Source organism: Piliocolobus tephrosceles, chromosome 16 (genome assembly GCF_002776525.5).
Source record: "Piliocolobus tephrosceles isolate RC106 chromosome 16, ASM277652v3, whole genome shotgun sequence".
Taxonomy (NCBI): domain Eukaryota; kingdom Metazoa; phylum Chordata; class Mammalia; order Primates; family Cercopithecidae; genus Piliocolobus; species Piliocolobus tephrosceles.
This window is the reverse complement of record NC_045449.1, coordinates 15,902,959-15,926,726: the sequence shown is the minus strand read 5'-3', so window position 1 is coordinate 15,926,726 and position 23,768 is coordinate 15,902,959. Positions and strand designations below refer to the sequence as shown.

Sequence of the window (23,768 nt, the reverse complement as noted above, 5' to 3'; positions counted from 1 at the left end):
CTCCAGAAAAGATTCTTGTAAAGCCCAGGCTCTTACAGTCAGGCTGTCAACCTTTGATATACAAATGCAGACTATTTGAAACTGGGTCAACGCAACATGGGATTCCCACAGCCTTCTTGCCCTTGCCCCACATGTTCCTGGCAACATGGCCACCCCCATCTATCCCCACGTGTGTAGAACATCATGGCGCCCTGTATTTGCATATTAAAAGACTAGGGTGGGAGGGCCAGCTCTTTCTCTGGCTATGTGAAGACATGCCTAGTCAAACCAATCCCCTGAGCCCTATGCAAATCAAACACCGTGTTCTCCAGCCTTTGCATATATATATACCTAGCTGGTATCCATGGCGGGTGGGGACCTTCTCTTTCGGCTTTGGAGCCCCTTCTCCTTCTGTCTCTGTACAGGGGAGCTGCTTCTTTCTTCCTTCTCCCTTCCTTCTAGCCCCTTCTTGCCTATTAAACTCTCTGCTCCTTAAAACAAAAAACAAAACAAACAAAAAACAAACAAAAAGAAATTATGGGAAATAAGACAAAAACAGATTTGAAAAACTTTCAGTGCTCTAATCTCATAAAAATACATGATTTTATAAAATTGTAGGTACATACTCTTTGTACTCAGAATTTCCATTCAACATTATTTTACAAGAAGAACTCAATTAATTAAGTGCTGGAGCTATGCTGTTCCAATCCTTATCCTGTCATTATATGACGTATGACCTCAAGCAAGATACTTCAGCATCATGGGCTTCACGTTCCCCATTCATACAGAGTGTGGGGCCCGATGCTGCTTACACACTTACACATTTGTATGTATCACTGTAGTGCACATGCTTGGCATTTTTAATGGTTATAGTGTTCTAAGGGGCTAATACTTATGAAAGATAGAGCTATGGGGAGAATAACAGAAACAGAGGAGTAAGAATACATTTACAGGCACATGCAAGTGAACTGACACCAGAAGACAAAGAATGAAACATAACAGCCTTAGTTTTAGAGACCAAATAAAGGTTTAGTAAGAAAAACTAATACTTAGATTTGCATGAAACAGATCCTTAGGATTAATATTCAGATCTTACCGGAAATCTGCCTTAAGAGATGTGATGGGAAAGGAGGGCTATTAGCTTATAAATACCATAAGTTATCAAGACATGTAATAGTTAAAACACAACATATTAGGTGTACATCTAGTTGCTCTTTTAATTGCCCTCAACCCACTTGGCAGATTAACTGACAAGCTCTATTCCCTTGTAAATTTCCTAATGGCCTTGTCACAGGCCTCTTGCAGCTAATTTGCTGCTTTCTAGCATACATAACATGGAAGTGTTCTCTCCAATTTAGGTGCATGCTTAACAAGATTTAGTTGTTTGTGCTCTAAAGTTTATCCCAGTTATGTAATTATATCCCTTATCACACAGACATTATATTACTGATGGCATGAGTGAAGAGTTGTCTTTATGAAAACCAACTTGAATGGTTGGAAAGAATTGCCAGTGACACTCCAGGAGCAGTGAGAATGCCTAGTGCCCAGATCTTGGGTTCTAAATAGCTACCTATTAAAAGGAGCCAGGGATTCTTGGAAAAAGGTTTCATTCCATGCCTGGGGCATTGAAAATGCAAGGTCAACTTGAGATATCTTGTGTTAGAAGGCAATCAAGTGTCCAAAGACTAGAGAGTGAATGTCAAAAGGACATAAGAGCTACTTGAAGGGCTCCACCTGGCCAAATTTGGGACAATTTGAACATCAGAAACAATGATCATAAATGACTGTTAACACATTGAATCATTTGTTATCACTGCAGATGAGAGCATCAAACTCTTTACTGGTAATTAAACTCCTACACTGGTAATTAAGGGAAAATAATTGAGCCTGACTCTGCCTCTAGTGCATTCCTAGTTGATGAGGGAAGGTTATACAAGAATGCCACTCAACAAATGTAGAGTGATAGAATTAGAAAATTGTCATTTTGCAAACACTGATGAGACAATGGATTCAGGCAAGGATCATCGTTAGTTACTTTTTACCAGGTAAAAAGTTGTTGGCAATCAAAATATCCATATGCTCCCAGTGTCAGTACACAGATTAACTGTAATAGGAAAAACTATCTTTATGTTGGGAAGATCTGGTGACCTCAAATGAGTGATCCATTAATAGTGACTCAACCTGATATTAATGAGACTTTTGATATGATGCACTATGAAATACATCTGTGAGGTGTTATCATTAAAAATGTTTAAACAACCCAATCAAGCCTTTTGCCCTAACTTCTAATTTATGGAAACTACAGGGGGTACCAGAACAACCCACATGTAAATAGTCAGTTGCATCCTGAACGTGAGATGTTTTTCAAGACAACTGACCTGCTCTCTTAAAGAGGAAATACCAAAGTGGGGACTGTTCTAGATAGATGAAACAGATATAATAATCAAATACTATGTGTGAAAACTGACTGGATCAACAGAGGAAATTTAAACACAGACTAGGTGTTCAGATATTAGGGAATTACTGTTCTTTTTTAAAAAAAGGTATGTAAATGTATTGTGGTTATGTAAAAGACCATCCTTATTTTTATGCAATGCATGCTTAAGTGTTTAGAGATGAAATGTCATGTCTGTAAGTTCCTTTCCAATGTTTGGTTAAAAAAAATATGGCAAAATGTTAGTTTTTAAATCTAGGTGGGTATACAGTTCACTTTATTATTTTTAAACCTTTCTGTATATTTGAAAACTCATAATAAAAAGTTCTGGAAAATAAGGCTATTTGCTAAAAACTGTTGAATAATTTGTGGGTCAGACAACTGTAAAAGTGGGAAAAATACACAAAAATCTACAGTTCTCCACTATTACTAGTCTGTTATTTTATAAGGGCATCAATTGCCTCTGTTTATCAGTGGAAGACTTTATAAATGCATTATTTACATAAAACATACAAAGACAGTAAATACAGAGTAATGCAAAGGAAGGTGCTATGGACTGTCACATGCCACATGCTCAACCAAGGGAAATAAGTGCTGTGTGAGGGATGAAGCAGCATCAAAAAAATAAGATTATCAAACCACTGTAATTTAAAAAAACATAGCTATATAAGCACAGTTTGAGTATTCTGCAACCTGTACTTTGTGCAGGATGACACTATGAAATCAAGGTTAACTAATGTAAGGGAAATGGAAATCAAGTTTTTTAAAGAAAACACTCAACAATATAGCCTTTAGGATGCTAGCATCCCAGGTCTTTCCTTCAGTACCTGTTTGTAGGATGGTTTTATAAACAGTAATGTCCAAAGGAAGTTGCATGGTTAATACAAGCTTAAATTGATATTTATAGTACCAGAATTGATATCAATTTCCCCTCATTTAGCTCAGGAAAACTTCCTGTACAAAGATGTCCCATGAAACCTGATTCACTACTTTTAAGCAGTTCCCAAGTAAATGTTATTTGTTGAACATTTCTTTGATATATGCATAACTAAAAAAAGTATTTTTAGTTATGCCAACTTTCACTCCATGCCAGTCAATTCTACTTTTTATACTGAAACCAAATTTATATAATTTATTCATTAATTCAACCATGTATTGACTATGCACTATTATGCAAGGGACTGGAGAAACAAATATGAGCACAATGAAATCTCAGTTCTCAGAATATGGCCTTATATTCTGGTAGTGGAATGCTGTAAATATGAAATACAATAGTATTTTTATCTATTTCTATTTGCATTTCTGCCCATTTTCCTTTTATGTTTAAGACCCACAAATCCAGTTATCATTGTTTAATGATTACTGCATCAATGCTTTTGCCAATTAAATTTTTTCCTGACATGTTAAGAGTAACCTCTATTTTACTTGCATGTATGAAGGAGTGTCAGGCTTCCAATTATTCCTTAAAAATCAGTCACTTTGTTTTTAGTTTCTTCTAATATCCAGGCTGAATTCTTTTTTATTTAGCCACTCATTTCATAGGCAAAGCAAGTCCAATTACATTTCACGTTATAGCAATTATCTATGTATTTTTTTCCTCACTCCATTAAAATTTCACCTTTTTCCCTGACCCACATTCTGCAGTGAACTCAAATCTATTTTCCATTATTTATTTTTTCTCACATTATTTATATAGCTACACTATTATTTCCACTTCCTTCTCTTGGAATGTAGGTAGCATTTGGCAACCCATTTTAGCAGGTTGCTTATGCTCATCCCATGACAAAATATCACATCCTCACTCTCTCATTGCTCTGGAAATCTTTCTGTTGTGTAAACCACCTGTGAATTTCAGCACTGTAACAAGCCTTGAAAGGATCCAATTAGGAAGTCTGGGACCTAAGCATAGTAGACACTCAAGAAATGTGTTTTAAGTGGAAGAAAGGAACTTTCCATAGTGAAACAGTCACAGAGAAATCTAAAGTATAAATTTAGGAGTCAGGTGAAAAAAATGCAAACTGTATACCTTATACCTACTTTTTTCCTTCAGGATGACCTTGAATGTCAAAACCTAGTAAAATCAAGGCTAATGTGTATTAAAAATTCATTTAAGCTTGGAGCATTTAATTTTTGCCTGTTTAACTAAATCTCTACACATCTAATGTTATATACACATTAGTTTCTATCATATCTTTCATTAAGCTTCTCTTTAATATTTCGATATGTGAAGGAAGGTGTAACCAAACAGTGGTCACACAGAAATCTTTAAAATACTTTCAACTGTTTTTTTCAAACCTACTGGCTCCATATGGCAGTTATGGCATAACAGGAGAAGGGGAAGTAAAACAGGGAAGGGAGTCCTTTACACATTTTAAGGCTTCAAAGCTGGGAGTAAAAGGCCTGAAAGCAGCTTTCTCTTTTCTGTAATTTTAAGATCACTCTCTAGTGTGAAATCTCTACTTGATGCACACCTTCCCAAGTTACATTCATAAGGCCTCATCAGGATGTACAGTTGACCCTTGAACAACACGTTTGAACTGTACAGATCCACGTATACTGGAATTTTTTTTTTTTTTTCAACTGAACAGAGTCTGAAAGCACATTATTCAGGGATGGGAAACCTGTGTAGATGTAGGGTTTTTCATATACACAGGTTCCACCAGACTGACCGTGCAACTTGAGTATGGGTAGATTTTGGTATACATGGGTGGTCCTGGAACCAATCCCCCAAGTATACGGAGGGATGACTGTACTTGAAATAGAGTTGATGAGTTATGTTTCTGAACACCCTTCACAGGGTTTCTTTCTGTAATGAATTAAACTCATATCAAATAAAAGTTTTTCCTTCTTAAATTTCACATTAAATCTAAATAGGTTATATCCCTACCACTACTTCTGATACTTCTGCTGAGTGGTATCTAACATATTGCACTTCTTCGGATTTCTTCTGAATATTTTGACACACAGAATGCACAAAATAAAATTGAAATGAAGTTGTAAAACCTAATTGAAGTTTCCCTTATCCATTAATTACGATGTTTGGCACCTGTATGAACACGCTGATGCTGAATAAGGTTTGTACTCTGGGTGAAGGTTTTACCACATATACGACATGCATAGGGTTTCTCTCCTGTGTGAATTCTCTGGTGTTGAATAAGGCATGTTCTCTGGCTAAAATCCTTATCACATTCATTACATTTATAGGGTCTCTCTCCAGTATGAGTTCTCTGATGTTGATTAAGTGATGAGGAATAAATGAAAGCTTTCCCACATTCATTACATTTATAGGGTTTCTCTCCAGTATGAATCCTTTGATGCTGAGTAAGATTTGCACCTTGTCTATATGCTTTCCCACATATATTGCATTTAAAGGGTTTTTCTCCATTATGAATCCTCTGATGTTGAGTAAGGTGCACACTCTGGCTGAATGCTTTCCCACACACACTGCATTTATATGGTTTCTCTCCAGTATGTGTTCTATGATGTTGAGTAAGATTTGCACTCTGGCTGAAGGCTTTCCCACATATATTACATATATAGGATTTCTCTCCAGTGTGAGTGGTTTGATGTTGAATAAGGGTTGAGGAATGAGCAAAGGCTTTTCCACATTCATTACATTTGTAACACTTCTCTCCAGAATGAATTCTCTGATGTCGAATAAGGTAAGTACTCTGACTAAACACTTTCCAACATTCATTGCATTTATATGGTTTCTTCCCAGTATGTATTTTTTGATGCTGAAGAAGGTGTGTACTCTGACTGAAAGTCTTCCCACATTCATTGCATATATAAGGTTTTTCTCCAGTATGAACTCTCTGATGATTAATCAGTGATGAACTGTGACTGAAGGTTTTACCACATTCCAAGCATTTATATGGTTTCTCTCCAGTATGTGTCCTTTGATGGATGGTAAGGTGTGCACGCTGACTAAAGTCTTTCCCACAGTCATCACACTTATAGGGTTTCTCTCCAGTATGAATTCTCTGATGTATAGTAAGGTGTGCACGCTGGCTGAAGGCTTTACCACACTGGTGGCATTCATATGGTTTTTCTCCAGTGTGCATTCTCTGATGTGCAATGAGGGATGAAATATGCCTAAACTCTTTCCCACATTCTTCACATTCATACGATTTCTCTTTGGCATGGGTACTTTGGTGTTTCAGGAGGGATGGGTATTTCCTAAATTTTTTCCCACACACATTACACTTGTAAGGCTTCTCTCCAGGAAGTATTTTCCTATGTACAATACCATATGAGACATGATTGAAGGTTGCCCTGCCTTCATTATACACAGAAGTTTTATTAGCTAATCGGGTATCAAACTGTACAATTAGGTTTGAATGCTTTTCAAAATTATTTCTATATATATCATATTTACTAAGACATTCTTCTGTAGGATCATCTTCTTGTGAAAGGACTGACTTCAAACTGAAACCTCTTTCATTAGTGTGAAATTTCCAGAAGCCACCTGTTGCTCGCCTCTGTAATCTATCATCGTAGTCATATGAGTCTTCTAATTTGATGGTCTGGGTTTCTTCCTTTGTGAGTTTAGACATATCCTCCACTGGAGTACATGCTTGGGCTTTAGTTTCCCATTCTGAAATTTAAAAAATATAAAAAATCTTCATTTATTTTGAGAGAGGAAACTGCCAAAATAGAAACAAAATAATAAACATAGATAAAATGCCCAAGAAGAACAACAGCTCTGAAAATGTCATCATCATGGTCTTTCAAATTTGGGAAAGGACACAAAAAGGGCAAAAAAACGGGAGACTAAGTTGTTGAAAACAGACAGGTTCTTCATATTCAACATGGACACAGAGGGAATAAAACAGATTAAGTCAGGTGACAGAGCTAAGAGAAGCCAAAATGGTGATAACACTGTGTGAGATAACTTGGGATGGCCTCATGGATTAATTTATATAATGGGTTCATAAAGTAGACATGCTGATTCTCATCACTGTCTCTTCCAATCTGCTCTGCACAATCCACATAATATTCCTAAAGCAATTTCACCAAGTGCTTTCTATGCTCAAATATCTCTAGTAAATCTCCCATAGCCTAAAACAATGGTTTTCAAGGTAGTCTTCCCACTAGCAGCATAAGCATCACTATCATCAAGAAATGTGTTAACATTATTGGGTCTCACCCAGACATACTGAATCAGAAACTCTGGCAGTAGAGCTGAGTAATCTGTTTTATTAAACCCAGCAGTTTTGCTACATACCAAAGTTTAAGGACTAGTGGTTTAAAGTATAAAAGTGAAAAAGTTTAAAATACCTCCACTTGGCATTCAATCCCAGAATAACTAAGCCCTTTCTATTCTACTCTGTCTCCTACTACAACTCATGTTCAGCTTAATTTAAAGTTATGCGCTACTTTTTTTTTCTTTTTTTGGAGACAGATTCTGTGCCATCTTGGCTTACTGTAACCTCTGCCTCCCAGGTTCACGTAATTCTTGTGCCTCAGACTCCTGAATAGCTGGGATTACAGGCAGGAACCACCATGCCCAGCTAATTTTTGTATTTTTAATAGAGACACGGTTTCACCATGTTGGCCAGGCTGGCCTCAAACTCCTGGCCTCAGGTGGTCTGCCTGCCTCAGCCTCCCAAAGTGCTAGGGTTACAGGTATGGGCTGCCATACCCGGCCTAAAGTTATCCACTACGCTTCATAATCTTCTCTAGATGCCATGCTAATCCTAGACTCTAGGCCTTCTCTTATGATGCCTTCTCCACCTATTAAAAAAGATGTTTATAGTCCAACTCATATTTCTCTCTACAATGCTTCTTTGAATTTAAAATACAGATTAGAGGCCAAGCTCTGTGGCTTTCTCCTGTAATCCCAGCACTCTGGGAGGCCACGGCAGGTGGATCACTTGAGGTCAGGAGTTCGAGACCAGCCTGGCCATCATGGCGAAATTCTATCTCTACTAAAAATAGAAAAATTTAGACAGTTGTGGTGGTGTGCGCCTGTAGTCCCAGCTACCTGGGAGGCTGAGGCATGAGAATTGCTTGAGCCTGGGAGGTGGAGGTTGCAGTGAGCCATGATCGCCCCACTGCACTCTAGCCTGGATGATAGAGCAAGATCCTGTCTCCAAAAAAATAAAATAAAATATAGATTAGGTTGAATCATATAGGAAATTGCCTTTTTTTATAGGTCAAAATGGCTGAATGTCAGCAACCCTATATGGTTCAACCTAATATAGTACTGGGCTCATGACAGAACTTGGCTTTATATGAGTACAGTCATGGACTGCTTAACAATGAGGATACGTTCTGAGAAATGCGGTGTTGGGTGAACTTCATCCCTGTGTGAGCATCATAGGGTATACTTATATGAACCTAGATGATATATATATATTTTCTTTTTTTAAACATGGAAAGCTAAATGTACCAGCACTATTACTGAATATCAATAATTTCCCCTACTTGATCTGCAATACAAATATCAAGTGCTTATATATCAGGCTTCTATATATGCTCCATTGTTGTCTTATGGGACCACTGTCATACATGCAGTTTGTTGTTGACCAGAACATCACTATGCAGCACATGACTGTAATTCACAATTCTGTACATTTCTTATATTTCCAACCTAGGTGCAAATTCTGGAAAGAGTTTATCCTTCTTACACATTTCCTTTAGAAAATGGCCCAAGACTCTGGATATGGTGGCGACTCAACTGAAATGGTAAAATAAATGACATTAACATGTAAAAAGGTGAACTCAAATCAAAGTGTACACAGATGTGCATGCACAGACATAACCAAACACACACACACACACACACACACACACACCAAACCAAACCAAAAAGGTTGACCCTCAATCTAACCTGGCTGTAATAAGGCAGTCAAATATGTATTTGTTGGTGCCTATTATGTTTCTTGTATAATTATTTAACACGAAATTTAAGTTACAACCTCTATCCTTTGAAACCAGGTGGGAAACATATAACTTGCAAATATCAAGAATTACATAATATAATTTAATCAAATATGGAATTTATAATATAGCAAAAATGGTACTAAATACTTCAGAAACTTTCTAAGAGGCAAATCACAGTGTAATACCTTTACAAATATATCTATTCAATTGAGTAATATGCAGTGATTGAAAATGACAGCTACATCATCAGTAAGGGACTAGTTATTAATAGAATAAGGGATAACAGAATATTGATAACTGATAATTAGGTAGGTCCAGGTACACTGACATGAAAAGGTGTACAGGATACATTAAGTGAAAAAAAAAAGCAGATGTATAAAAAAAATAGAGCAACATCCTAGCTGTGTAAAGATATGCTATTTGTGTTACAGACAGACACACACACACACCCACACACCCCCACACGTAATCTAAGGGGAGAAGGTCCTGGTCATTACTGAGGAGAGAGGTACACTTAATATTTGCTTCCTTGTACTGCTTGAATTTACAAACTACTTTTTTTACTTTTATTCAAATACAAAATCATAGTTTATATAAGAAAATGTTTAGGAGTAATGTTAAATGAAAAAAGAGTATCATAACAAGCATGAAAACACATCAGAAGTGGAAAAAGATTACCAAAATGCTAATAATGATATTATAGGTTTTCTTTTCTAGTTTCTAATTTTCAATAAATTTGCTATATTACTTCTGTTGCTATTTATTACTAGTAAGTAGTTATATTCCATTCCAGTAGGTGTAGCAAAATAAAAAGTAATAAAAAAAGAAACATAGAAAACAGTTATATTACTTTTATGAAAGAAAAAAACTTATAAACCAACTTTCTCAAACCAGGATTTGTTATTCCCCTCCCCAGAAGAAAATGAGAATGTGGATGGACTGTACAAGTAGGTGTGTATACACACAAAAAAGAGATAATATCAGAAGCTGAATTCAACTTCTATGTAATCAGTATCAGTCTATGACAGATTGTACATACAACTGAAAAGTACTAAATTTATAATAACAAACTTAAAGTGAAAGACTGAATAATGACCAGGAATAAATTGCTACTATAAACACACTTTTTTTTTTGATATGGAGTTTTGCTTTTGTTGCCCAGGTTGGAGTGCAATGGTGCGATCTCGGCTCACCACAACCTCCACCTCCTGGGTTCAAGCGATTCTCTTGCCTCAGCCTCCTGAGTAGCTGAGATTACAGGCATGTGCCACTATGCCTGGCTAATTTTGTATTTTTAGTAGACAGGGTTTCTCCACGTTGGTCAGGCTGGTCTTGAACTCCTGACCTCAGGTGATCCACCTGCCTCAGCCTCTCAAAGTGCTGGGATTACAGGCATGAGTCACTGCGCCCGGCTGATAAACGCACATTTTTAAACAAATTAGTTTACCAAAACTTCTGAAACAGGTAACATTAAGCAGGGTTTAAATACATGTTTATCAATAAAACCAGAAAGGATTGGTTAGAAGTGTCATTTGTTGGTTAATAAGGACAAACAGTGGTATAATATTTCTAAACAGAGGAGATTAATGTTGACTCAGGTAATCAAGGAAAGCTTCAGTGGGGGAAGCGTGATTTGAAATGAGCCTCAAAGAATGGCAAAGTACTGTATAAACATAAAGAACTATAAACCATAAAATATAAACATAAAGAACTATAAAAGATCTGAGACAGTAATGGCCATCAAACCAATACTACTATTCTGTTTGTTAATTATCAAAGTTTCCATTTCCTGAAGTGTGACTAACCTACTTCCTGAAGTACCCTAACCAAAGGTAGATTCAACTTACTATATATCTCTCAGCTGGCAAAAAAGCAAAATCCTCACAGGCCAAAAATTAAGTAAAAGCAGGAAGGCAAGAAGTCAGTAATAGCTGAAGTTGACTGCCTGAGATAGCTTTTCAATCATGTTTGATGACCTTAAGCTTCCATTTTGAGGGTACAAGGGATTCTGGCAGTAGAAGACAAAGGCTGGGGCCCAGTCAAGGAGAGGAGGCTGACAGGAGTCCCTTGAACAGAGGACTACACACTATGTGAAGAACAGGCTAGGCTAAAAAAACAAAACCCCAAAACCTCACCTCTACAGAAGGAAAAAAGGAACTGTCTTTCTCAGTCTTGGTGCTCTTTGGAGGGAGGAAAATCCCCCCTCTCCAAATGCATAACCATACATTGCCCTTTCTTGAATATTCAAGAGCCCAAATTTGTGCTCTCTGATGATCTAAAAAACTCTTCATGTTGAGAAGTGACTTCAGACTGCAAGTATCTCCCAGAAGACTATCCTGACTCTAATCCAGGCTTATTTCCATTATACTGTATATGTTTTCTCAGTGCCTAGAGTGTGCAGAATGTGTTCCTCAGAGAATTTAGTGTGCTGTAGGTGTATTTTGTATTTTGCCAACTAAGGCATATAAGGCCATAAATTATAGAGAATAATTAGCTTTTAAAGTTTAGGACCCTTAAAGTACCTAATGACCAAAGTTAGTTTTTTTAAAAAGTGAAACAATTCACGCTAAGGTAGCATTTTTTTTTTTTTTTTTTTTTTTGAGACAGAGTATTACTCTGTCACCCAGTGGGAATGCAGTGGTGCGACCTTGGCTCACTGCAGCCTTGATCTCCCGGGCTCAAGTTATCCTCTCACTTCAGTCTCCCTGAAGCTGGGACTATAGTCATGAATCACCACGACCAGTTAACTAAAAAAAATTTTTTTAGTAGAGACAGGTCTCACTATGTTGCCCAGGGTGGTCTCAAATTCCTGAGTTCAAGCGATCTGCCTGCCTCAGCCTCCCAAAGTGTTGGGGTTACAGGTGTGAGCCACTGTGCCTGGCCATATCATATCTGTCATTATTGTTTAATTCACTGTTGTACACTAGCATCCATATTGGTGGACATATAAGAAGTCAGTGTCTTAGATTTAAAAAATGGAATAATGGCTGGGCGCCATGGCTCACACCTGTAATCTCAGCACTGGAGGCCAAGGCAGGTGGATTGCTTGAGCCCAGAAATTGAGACCAGTCTGGGAAACATGGCAAGACCTTGCTCTGCAAAAAACACAAAAATTATCTGGGCATGGTGGCACGCACCTGTACTCCCAGCTACTCAGGAGGCTGAGGTGGAAGGATCGCTTGAATGCAGGAGATGGAGGTTGCAGTGAGCCATGGTCATACCATTGCACTCCAGCTTGGGTGACAGAGTGACACTCTGTCTCAACAATAGCAATAAAATAAAATAAAATAATAAAATTAAAAAAATGGAATAACAACGCAAGATGCAAGAATATACATAGTATACTTCTTTCGTATACAAAAGAAAATAATATATTAATAATTTATTTTTGCAAAGAGAAACATAGGAAGGATACACCAGAAACTGATGATCATGGTTACCTATAGGGAGTAGGTGGAAAGAGAGCAGAAGGAAAGGAAATGTATACCTTTCTATATAGTTTTTGAGTTATCAGCCATGTTACTGTTTTTGCATACTCAAAAATGTAAATTAAAAATAATTTTAAAAAGCAAGAAAACACTATCCTTAGTGGTATATATTCTAAGGACAAAAAGGACTTCAAAGAAATCTTGAACTTTCTAGACTGTTTGTTATAGTGATGTAAATTTGAAACTATTTTTGTGTGTAACATATGATACAGCAAATAAGTAAATATACTGATGTTGGAAACTAGGTTATTCACTGCATGAGAAAGGAGATACAAAATGGAAAATTGGATTATATAAAATGGAATATCCTTGTGGTGTTAGATTTGAATTGGAGTTTAAGTATGAACTCCTGACTTAAAAGAACACACATGTACACATGCATACACACACACACACACACACACACACTTCCTAGCTCTATCCACTGAACAGCAGCAATGATACATTAAATGTGTGTATAACACATAACAGTAGCAATGATTCATTAAACAGTGAATACACTTATGGCCCAGATCTTGGTTTCTAAGTACCATTCCCTACTAAAATGAATCAGGATTCCTTGGAGAAATCCCAAGTCTAAGGTGAGCATAAGGTGAGCCTAAAGAACATCTGGTTGTGCCAGAAAGGAAGGAAATGGATGAAGACTAATTGGGACATGTCAAAAAGATGCTGGACTTTGTCTGATGCTAGAGTGCCCAAATTTGGGACAATTGAGCATCAAAAACACAAAACAAAATGTAAAAACTGGAATTAATGGACTAATAATACATAAATATACATACATATATATATTTTTTTCCTTTTTCTTTTTTGAAATGGAGTCTCGCTCTGTTGCCCAGGCTGGAGTGCAGTGCCACAATCTTGGCTCACTGCAATCTCCACCTCCCGAGTTCAAGCGATTCTCCTTCCTCAGCCTCCTGAGTAGCTGGGACTACAGGCACCCACCACCATGCTCAGCTAATTTTTGTATTATTATTATTATTTTTTTAGTAGAGACAGGGTTTTACCATGTTGGCCAGGCTGGTCTCAAACTCCTGACCTCAAGTGATCCACCTACCTTGGCCTCCTAAAGTGCTGGGATTACAGGAGTGAGCCACCATGCCTGGCCAACTAATAATATATTGAATTTTTAAAATTTCCATTAGTCCACAGTGGTATATACATAAAAATGGCGTGGGGGAGGGAGAGCTATTCTTTTTTGTGTTTTTTTGAGATGGAGTCTAGCTCTGTTGCCCAGGCTGAAGTGCAGTGACACAATCTTGGCTTACTGCAACCTCCGCCTCCTGGGTTCAAGTGATTCTCCTGCCTCAGCCTCCCAAGTAGCTGGGATTACAGGCACCCGCCACCACACCCAGGTAATTTTTGTATTTTCAGTAGATACAGAGTTTCACTGTGTTGGCCAGGCTGGTCTCGAACTCCTGACTTCATAATCCGCCCACCTTGGCCTCCTAAAGTGCCGGGATTACAAGCATACCCAGCTGAAAGAGCTATTCTTTAATGAAGAATGCTATTAATCATTTAGAAAAGATGACTGAATTAGAAAATCACCATTTTGGCCGGGCGCGGTGGCTCAAGCCTGTAATCCCAGCACTTTGGGAGGCCGAGACAGGCGGATCACGAGGTCAGGAGATCGAGACCATCCTGGCTAACACGGAAACCCCGTCTCTACTAAAAATACAAAAAAAAAATTAGCCGGGCGAGGTGGCGGGCGCCTGTAGTCCCAGCTACTCGGGAGACTGAGGCAGGAGAATGGTGTAAACCCGGGAGGCGGAGTTTGCAGTGAGCTGAGATCCGGCCACTGCACTCCAGCCTGGGCGACAGAGCAAGACTCCGTCTCAAAAAAAAAAAAAAAAAGAAAATCACCATTTTGCAGCTGGGCATGGTGGCTCACACCTGTAATCTCAGCACTTTGGGAGGCCAAGGCAGGTGGATCACCTGAAGTCAGGCGTTTGAGACCAGCCTGGCCAACATGGTGACACCTTGTCTCTACTAAAAATACAAAAACTAGCTGGGTGTGGTGGCACATGCTTCTAATCCCAGCTACTGTGGAAGCTGAGGCAGGAGAATTGCTTGAACCCAGGAGGCAGAGGTTGCAGTGAGAGGAGATCACGCCATTGCACTCCAGCCTGGGCAATAAGAGTGAAACTCCATCTCAAAAACAACAAAAACAAAAATCACCATTTTGCAACCAGCAATATAACAATGCAAAGATCATCAAATGGATGCTAAAAATTTTAAGTAAAAGATTATCGAGGAATAGTCATGTGGCCTCAAAGTATCACTCCACAGATTACTTATTAAATCACAAATAATGCACCTTTAAAAAGGAGAGATCCTGTAGACACCACCTTAACCAAACTGAGCATCACCAATGATGAGATGAATTACCATTATGTATCTCCTGAGGAAATGCAATGGAAGATACACATCACCTTTCAAATATTCTTGGTAAAATCTTTAAACTGACTAATCTTTAGTAAACAATGAGGCAAATCTAAACTGTAGGTCATTAAAAAAAACTGGCTTGGATCCTTTAAAAAATGTCAATATCATGAAAGACTTTTTTTAAAAAAGAAAAAAGGCTGGGGAACATTTCTCTATTAAAAGGTACTAAAGATAGGAGATAAACAAGTGGAACATGTGATTCCTGACTGGATCCTGTACTGGGGAGAAAGATATCTATAAAGGATGTTTTTGGGATAGTTGGGAAAATCTGAATATTTGACTATACCTTTGATGACACTATTATATAAATGTTAAATATCTAGAGTGAGAGAATGGTATCACACTTATGTAGAAGAATGTTCATGTTCTTAGAAGGTATTTAGGGGTTGTCATGATGTCTATTAAAATGGCTCAGTGCAAAAACCTTTGTACAGAGATAGGGCAAAAGTGGCTAAATGATGATAATTAGTGATTCCAAGTAGACAGTACATAAGTGATTAATGTAATGTGCCTGTGTAGGTTTGAAATTGTTTAAAATGAAGTTACTGTGGAGGGAATAAGCAAGGAGTGAGAATGAAAAAGTCCATGAATAAGGAACAAGTTAAATAATAAAAATATGATGCAGATATAAAAAAAGAAATGAGGAAGCTCTTTACATACTCATTTGAAAGACTTTTCAAGATATACTTTTAAGTTAAAAAAGCAAGGTACAAAACAGTATGTATAGTATGCTACCATTCATATTAAAAATGGAGAAAAACTATTTTTATATTGACTTTACATGCAAAAAACCCAAAGCAAAATAAACATCTCTAACAACTGTTTATCGCCACACTTTTATCTTGGAGACAACAGTTGTTCAAACTTTATTACCTGACTTCTACTTATGTGGGAGGACAGACTTCTACAGGAAAACAGTGGTTCATGGACATGCTGTAATGACAGCAGTCACAGGATAGGAGATGTAGGAACTGGGTGAATGTGGTATTCAGGTGGGTAATTTATATATATATTTATATATATATTTTGCTTTATACATTTTTTAAAATTGTGAATCTTGTGAATATATTATCTTTTTAAGTAATTAGAAAATAAAAAAGAAAGGGATGATTTAGAAAAGTGAAGGCAGGGGGATGTAGGGATTTGTCAGTGAACAGAATAAAAGAAACTCAAAAAGAAGGTTTAACATTTAAGTTTTTAGGGGGCATTCATGCATGTTTAAATCTAGAGGAAGGGGAACATGGCATAATGAAAGCTCTAGACAGAGCCCTAAGAGATGGGACCCAGAGGTCATGTAGAAGGATAAAATGAGAAGAGACATGGGAAAAGTGTGTTAATAGTGATCTTAGGAAGCTCTTCCTGAAGAGGCCTCTGTAAGGAAGCAACACCAAACAGCTCAGTGTTCTTCACAGGCTAGAAAGCCTTTGCAAAAAGTGACCTGGTCATATTTAAAATGCATATCTCACCACACTTAGGATACAGATTCTTAAATGCAAAGAAGCTCATGTGCTTTCTGTTTCTCACCTGGACTAGGGCCTTCTAAAATTTCTTTTATCACCATCCATGGTTCTTCCAACATGGGAATCACAGTTGGTCTGTACACTGTAAGTCCTGTTCAGGAGGAATATAATGAATTTTATCCTGGAGATAAACAGTTGCTCGAAGTTTTATTACCAGACTTCTACCTATCTGAGAGAACAGACCTCTGTAGGAGAACAATAGTTCATGGACATGATCTATTTTTCATTTTATTTTTTGAGACGGAGTCTCACTGTGTCGCCCAGGCTGGACTGCAGTGGCGTGATCTCAGCTCACTGCAAGCTCCGCCTTCTGGGTTCACGCCATTCTCCTGCCTCAGCCTCCCGAGTAGCTGGGACTACAGGCCTCCGCCACTACACCCGGCTTTTTTGTATTTTTAGTAGAGATGGGGTTTCACCATGTTAGCCAGGATGGTCTTGATCTCCTGACCTTGTGATCCGCCTGCCTTGGCCTCCCAAAGTGCTGGGATTACAGGCATGAGCCACCATGCCCGGCCCATGGACATGATCTAATAAGAGAATTAGGCTGTTGGTTGTTATCCTTTTCAGAGACAGGATAACAATTTCCTGCCATTTAAGAGGATATGTGAAGGAAGAAACCTTCCCTTAGAGTAGCAAAGGCTGGGCAAGGCAGCATCAGGTGGCGGCACTATGAAGCTGTGCATCAGTTGCCAATGTTCTCTCACTTAAAAACCTTTCATTTGGGAAACGGGAGTAAAACAGTCACTCTTGTGCTTGAATGAGATAAGAACATTTATTTCTAGACCCCATTTTTAGCCAAGCATGTATGAGGGCCAACCCATTTTTAACAACGGGTGTAAGAAAGAGACCCGGGGGACAGGCTGAGAGGAGGAGGGGTATAGATGATCCTTACCCAGAGAAACCATGTTCCAATAGTTCTGTAGTGTCACAGTCTTGTATAATTCCTTCTGCACAGGACGCATTAACTCCCAGTCCTCCTGGGTGATGTCTACAGCCACATCTTTGAATGTCATCGATTCCTAAAATATCAAATGTAACTTAACTCAGCTCAAGAACTAATGGCAAAGGCGCACTGATAACACTGGGTGTATGTATGCTGGGGGAGTGTGACAGAATTTTAACCTTTAATAGGATCCTAGAAATTGTCTAGTCAAAACCCTTCCCCAACATATAAACAGTCCCACAGCATCTCTCCATGACCCTAAACGGAAGTTAGAAAATAGATCAGAATTTATTTTCACTTGGCACTCGTGCATGCATTGGTGGCAGCTCCATTTTACAAAGAAAAAGTTTATTATTAATATTTTTAAAAGAGACAGGGTCCACTCTGTTGCATGTGCTGGACTAGTGCATGCATTGGTGGCAGCTCCATTTTTAAAAGGAAAAGGTTTATTATTATTATTATTTATTTTATTTTATTTTTTTTTGAGACGGAGTCTCACTCTGTTGCCCAGGCGGGAGCACAGTGGCCGGATCTCAGCTCACTGCAAGCTCCCCCTCCCGGGTTTACGCCATTCTCCTGCCTCAGCCTCCCAAGTAGCTGGGACTACAGGCGCCCGCCACCTCGCCCGGCTAGTTTTTTGTATTTTTTTTTTTTTTCAGTAGAGACGGGGTTTCACCGTGTTAGCCAGGATGGTCTCAATCTCCTGACCTCGTGATCCGCCCGTCTTGGCCTCCCAAAGTGCTGAGATTACAGGCTTGAGCCACCGCGCCCGGCCTATTATTATTTTTTAAAAGAGACAGGGTCTCGCCTGGTCACCTGGGCTGGAGTGCAATGGTCCAATCATTGTTCACTGCAGCCCCGAACTCCTGGGCAGAAGTGATCCTCTCACCTCACCCTCCCGAGTAGATGGGACTACCGGCACACACCACCACAGTTGGCTAATTTGTAAATTTGTTTGTAGAGATGATGGGGTTTTGCTGTGCTGCCCAGGCTGGTCTCAAACTCCTGAACTCAAGTGATCCTTCACCTCAGCTCCCCAAAGTGTTGGGATTACAGAAGTGATCCACCATGCCTGACTTGAGTTTTAAATTTTAAACACAGATGACACAGAGTTGAACGGTTTTGCTTTTCAAGCTATGCTTTAAGAATAAATCCAACATATTATAATTAAAATGTTAAGATATTTGTATGTGTTCTATGGTTAAATTCAGTCTTTCTTTTAAAAAATGTAGCAGATACCAATAATCACAGTGTTGAACTGCTGCACTGTTAAATACATTTCACAATCTGGTAAGGTTAGTGCCTTTCTTGTTTGCTCTTCTTTTGTTAAAAAGATAGTATTATCTTACATGTTTCTTTTCTCTTCTGTTTTTTTTGAGACAGAGTCTTGCCCTGTTGCCCAGGCTGGAGTGCAGTGACCTCCCGAGTAGCTGGGATTACAGGTGCAAGCCACCATGCCCAGCTAATTTTTGTATTTTTAGTAGAGACAGGGTTTTGCCATGTTGGCCAGGCTGGTCTCCAAACTTCTGACCTCAGGTGATCCAGCTGCCTCTGCCTCCCAAAGTACTGGGATGACAGGTGTGAGCCACTGAGCCTGGCCACGTGTTTATTTTTGCATATAATTGTCAGTATCTTTAAAAAATAATATTGGAGGCCAGGTGCAGTGGCTCATACCTATAATCCCAACACTTTGGGAAGCCAAGGCAGGAGGATCACTTTGAGGCCAGAAGTTTAAGACCAGCCTGGGCAACTTAGTAAGATCCTATCTCTTAAAAATTTTTTTCTTTTAAATCATATTGGGATTTAAAACTTGTATTAAGTTTATAACTTAGGGAGAACTGGTGACTTTATAATATTTAAGGTTTCTTTCATGTTCCACAAAATATTAGACATGAAAGTACTGCAATATTTATACTATGCTTAGTTTTAGATATTTTAAATTTTTTTGGGGGGGGTGTGATACTGGAAGCATTTTTTTCATTTTATCATTTATCTCATTTTTATGTGTGTATGTTGATATATATATATGTATATATGTGATTAATTTTTGCATGTCATTTTCTGTAGTCATTTTATCCAGTTTTTCTATTAGTGTTTCTAACAGTTTTTTCCTTGATTTTGTTAGGTTTTCCAGGTAAATGTTCACATCATCAATGAATAATCATTTTAACTTGGTTACCAAAGGCTTTCCAATTTCACAAAGACCAATTATATTTTTACAGTAAATCTTTCTCTTAAGGTAGCTTGAATTATTCTTTAGAACAATACAGACTCATGGCCAGGCGCGGTGGCTCACACCTGTAATCCCAGCACTTTGGGAGGCCAACGCGGGTGGATCACCTGAGGTCAGGAGTTCAAGACCAGCATGGCCAACATGGCGAATCCCTGTCTCTACTAAAAATACAAAAATTAGGCAGGCATGCTGGTGCGCATCTGGTAACCCCAGCTACTCCAGAGGCTGTGGCATGAGAATCACTTGAACCCAGGAGGTAGAGGTTGCAGTGGACCAAGATGGCACCACCGCACTTCAGCCTGGGCAACAAAGTGCGACTCTGTCTCAAAAAATATATATAAATTCATGATCAACAATAATATGACAGAATGCATGGCCTTTAACTACTTGTTAATGAGGAAAAATAATAGTAATAATCATCTATTAATTGTTTAACTGTAATCCAGGCTAACTACAAGTCTCATAATATTCAATACTCACAATCTAAGAAGTAAATTCTATTTATGAGAGTAGAATAACTCAGGCTAAGAGAGGTTAAGTATCTTGTCCCAAACTGCAGTTCCAATGGTAGAGCCGGGAACCAAACCTAAATCCATCTGGCTGTGGAGGTCAATCTCGTATCCTCTATGTGATATTGCTGACAAAGTCAAAGTAAGGAAAGACATATCAAGGGAAGGCAATGGAAGCCCCTTTTCTTTATAGTACATTCACCTACCTTAACAGACCAAGATAACATAGGAGAGAAACTGGAGCTTAAGTCCTTGATAGAGCTTCTGGGGGCACAGTAGTTATAGGGCCAGGTCAGAAGATGTCCTCACACACTAACAAGGCATCTTAAAATCAGAAAAGACAGTCACACTCACTTTGGTCACCAAGTCATTTAGCCATCCTGCCTGGAAAGCATGTTTTCCTCTGGGGTCTTCCTCTGGGGTATCTTGGGAAAGGGTAGAGTTTTGAGGAGCTAGAGAAGAGAGAGAGGTCACGAGGGAGATTAGTCCTTTTTGAATAGACTAGGAAACCCCTCACCAAATAGATGCCTACACTTTCTTCAATTGAGAAGTAAGAAGGAAATCAAAAACAGCACTCCTACTTCAAAGCATCAGACGAAAGGGCCAATGACTTGTCCTAAGACATCAAAACAGACTTCAAAAACAAGCTTGCTCTAAAAATCTTAAAAAGTATGAACAAAATTCACATTTTAACTAAATCCTTACAGGATATTAATTTTGTGAGTTATCTCTTAATAAGGGAATATTCTCTAGACCCTTTCTTCCTTTTTTGGAAGTATTTTATTGTAAAATTCAATTCACAAAGCAAATGATTTATTAGTAGAATGGTGCAAACCTCTGCAGGCACTTTCTGAGGGCTCACACAGTGGTAATTTGGTTGTGTCTGGTCATTCTTTCAAGACATTTTTCCTGGGGGTTTAGATAATGTGTGTTTGCTCCCAAGCAATCTGGAAGGAGAACACCATGGATGGAGCTCATGTTAAAGCCTTGTTCTCACTCACTAACCTTTGTTCTCCCCAGTTTCTTTCTTTTTAAAAAATGCATCCTGGACCTCTCAGTGTTCTCCCCAATTTCTTTAAAGGAGCTGCTCAGATGTGCTAGTTGTCTTCCTTAACCACCCAGGGATTCCTCCCCTCTCTGCTCTGTGATTCTCACCTTCCTCTTCTAGAATCTGAGTCAAATCCTCCACCAGAGCCACTGCTTCCTCGCTGCTCTCTGGATACTGGGACTTTACCCAAGTCCTAACCTCACCAGGCAGGATGGTCAGGAATTGCTCCAGCACCAGCAGCTCCAAAATTTGTTCCTTTGAGTGAATCTCAGGTCTCAGCCACTTAAGGCAGAGCTCTCGGAGTTGACTCAATGCCTTTCGAGGACCAGCCAGGTCTGGGTATGGAAAATTCCTAAAATTCTGTCGACAGGTCTCAGTGTCACGCAAGAATCTCGAAGTAAGGATTTCCTTCTCAACATTGTAGGGTCCACTCTGAGCCTTGTCTGACTTCCACCTTAGAAGGATTTGGGAACGTGAAGAATTGTTCATCCTTTTGCTTGAGGCTAACATTGCTACAGACAGGAGAGTCAATCTGGCAATATTCTTTATTTCTCCAGTAGTGAGCCAACTGCTTGAAGTCTCATGCTAGAGTCACAAGGACACTATATCAAAGGCTGCTGCAGCCGAGGGCAGAACAGAATCAAGGTAGAGTTAGCAGCCTTAGTGACAAATTCTGAGCCCAGAACTTGCAGGGATGGATAAAAGACCCTGAAACACAAGCATGGACCACAAGGTCAAGAATCCCTGGTGTACTCTACTATACATATATACACACAGAAACAGACTCGCAGTGTGCATAGATGAACACGCGTAGCTTTACCTTGTCTTCCTCCCCTATATCCTTAGACTTGTAAGGGAACTGCAATCTGCTTGGGGTTGGTGGGGGATGGTGCTGCTATTAAAAAGGTAGTGTCAGAGGCAATGACTCAAAGAATCTAAGCAAAACGACAGATTAAACCTCTAACCTGTTGAAACAAAAATTAAACATTTTTATAGAGAAAATAGTTTCACTATTTTAGTCACTGATGTTACAGAAGCTGTAATGACTGAACTGGCTCTCAACAATAACAGAGCAAATCTGTTACTTGGAAGAAACGAGGAGAATTTCTTCTTAATACAGTGCTCAAGGTTCCCAAGGGAACTGTCAGGGGAAAGGGCGAGCCATTTGTCTGCTTTGCATGTTAATGCCAGCCGATTCTAGCCTTTCACTATCAGAGGGCTGGGAAGACCAGCGGGTTGGACTGGAAAAGAGTGAAGAGGTTGGTGTGACTTGAAGTCCTTTAAGTGCTTCTACAGGAGACAGTTCTTTAAGGATATATTCGAAACAAGGATTCTCGAAGGAAACCTTAGAACCGGCCTGATCTGGAGGAGAACCGACACCACCTGTCCCCAGGCTCCAGCTCCGAGCCCTTCTCAGGCACAGTCGTGCTGCCAAAGACAACTGTTTACAAGGCCCTGCAGAGAAGATGCGACAGCCTTGCCTTGCCTCCTGTCGCCTCCCCTTCCCGGCCAAGTCCCTCTGCCTCTTACTCCTCTTCAGCCGCAGGGTCGAGGGCGAGGGCAGCGGGGGAGTCGGGGACCCTGCGACGCGCAACGCTGGGACTGGGCCCACAGCAGCCTCCACCCCGTCTTTGCCCTCCCGCAGGCCACGAGCACGGGAGCCCGCGCGTGGACGGGCTCGGGCTGTCACTGACCGCGCGGACACTCGCGCGCTGCGCCCGGACATCAATACCTGTCGCTGGGACCCGGCCGACGGGCAGCCGTAGCGGCCCTAAGGCCACAGGCAACAATGGCGACGCTGGCACAGGCGCCTGCGTGGCGGGCTCAGTACTGAGCGGCAGCGGGTCCTCGGGCTCCGCCAGTTCCCTTCCCTGCAAAGCACAGAGTGTCCCGGCCAAGAGCTGCACGTTCCAGCCCGGTCCTGAGAAGCCCGGCCCAGAAGCCTCGGCGCCTCTGCCTCGCCGCGACCTCGCCTCGGCGTCACTGCGCATGTGCACCAAGAGAACGCTGCGCGCCCGCAGAGCCAATCGGAGCCCGAGTTTCGGCCTCCCCCTCCCGCGCCTCTGGCCCTGGACCTGTCTCCATGGCAACCTCCTCCACCCATCGCTCTGACTTGCTTGTGAGCCTGCGAGGTTCCGAAGGGAACTTCAAAGTTTCCCCGGGCAGACGCAGGTCTGGTAGACGTCTTAGAGGCCAGGGAGGTGCCAGTAGCTGGAGGAGCGCAGGGAGTTGAAGCCCCGCGCCAATTAACCAGAGAAAACCGGGTGCCAGATTTCCTAGA

General features: G+C 39.9%; 1 protein-coding gene across 2 annotated transcripts; it reads right to left on the bottom strand.

Moving 5' to 3' along the window:
* Positions 1-3,895: 3,895 nt before the first annotated feature.
* ZNF287 (zinc finger protein 287) lies at positions 3,896-23,480 on the bottom strand. 2 transcript variants are annotated; one of them, XM_023192184.1, is made up of 6 exons: positions 23,220-23,480; positions 21,595-22,195; positions 20,794-20,891; positions 17,647-17,773; positions 16,759-16,845; positions 3,896-7,010 (listed from the first exon to the last, which is right to left on the bottom strand). In XM_023192184.1, the coding sequence occupies exons 2-6, from the start codon at positions 21,995-21,997 to the stop codon at positions 5,440-5,442; spliced, it is 2,286 nt and encodes a 761-aa protein (XP_023047952.1). In that variant the 5' UTR covers positions 21,998-22,195; positions 23,220-23,480; the 3' UTR covers positions 3,896-5,439. The 2 variants fall into 2 exon arrangements, with proteins under 2 accessions (XP_023047952.1, XP_023047953.1); XM_023192185.2 differs by having other exon boundaries at positions 22,308-23,461.
* Positions 23,481-23,768: the final 288 nt, after the last annotated feature.

Bases quoted from the DNA above. Each gene is read 5' to 3' on its own strand.
- ZNF287 (XM_023192184.1), bottom strand. From the start codon at position 21,997: ATGTTAGCCTCAAGCAAAAGGATGAACAATTCTTCACGTTCCCAAATC. The intron at 20,892-21,594 runs GTGAGAATCACA...TCTCTTCTCTAG, and splicing joins TCAGATTCTAGAAGAGGAAG to CTCCTCAAAACTCTACCCTT. The intron at 16,846-17,646 runs GTAAGGATCATC...CCTCCTGAACAG, and splicing joins TTGGAACATGGTTTCTCTGG to GACTTACAGTGTACAGACCA.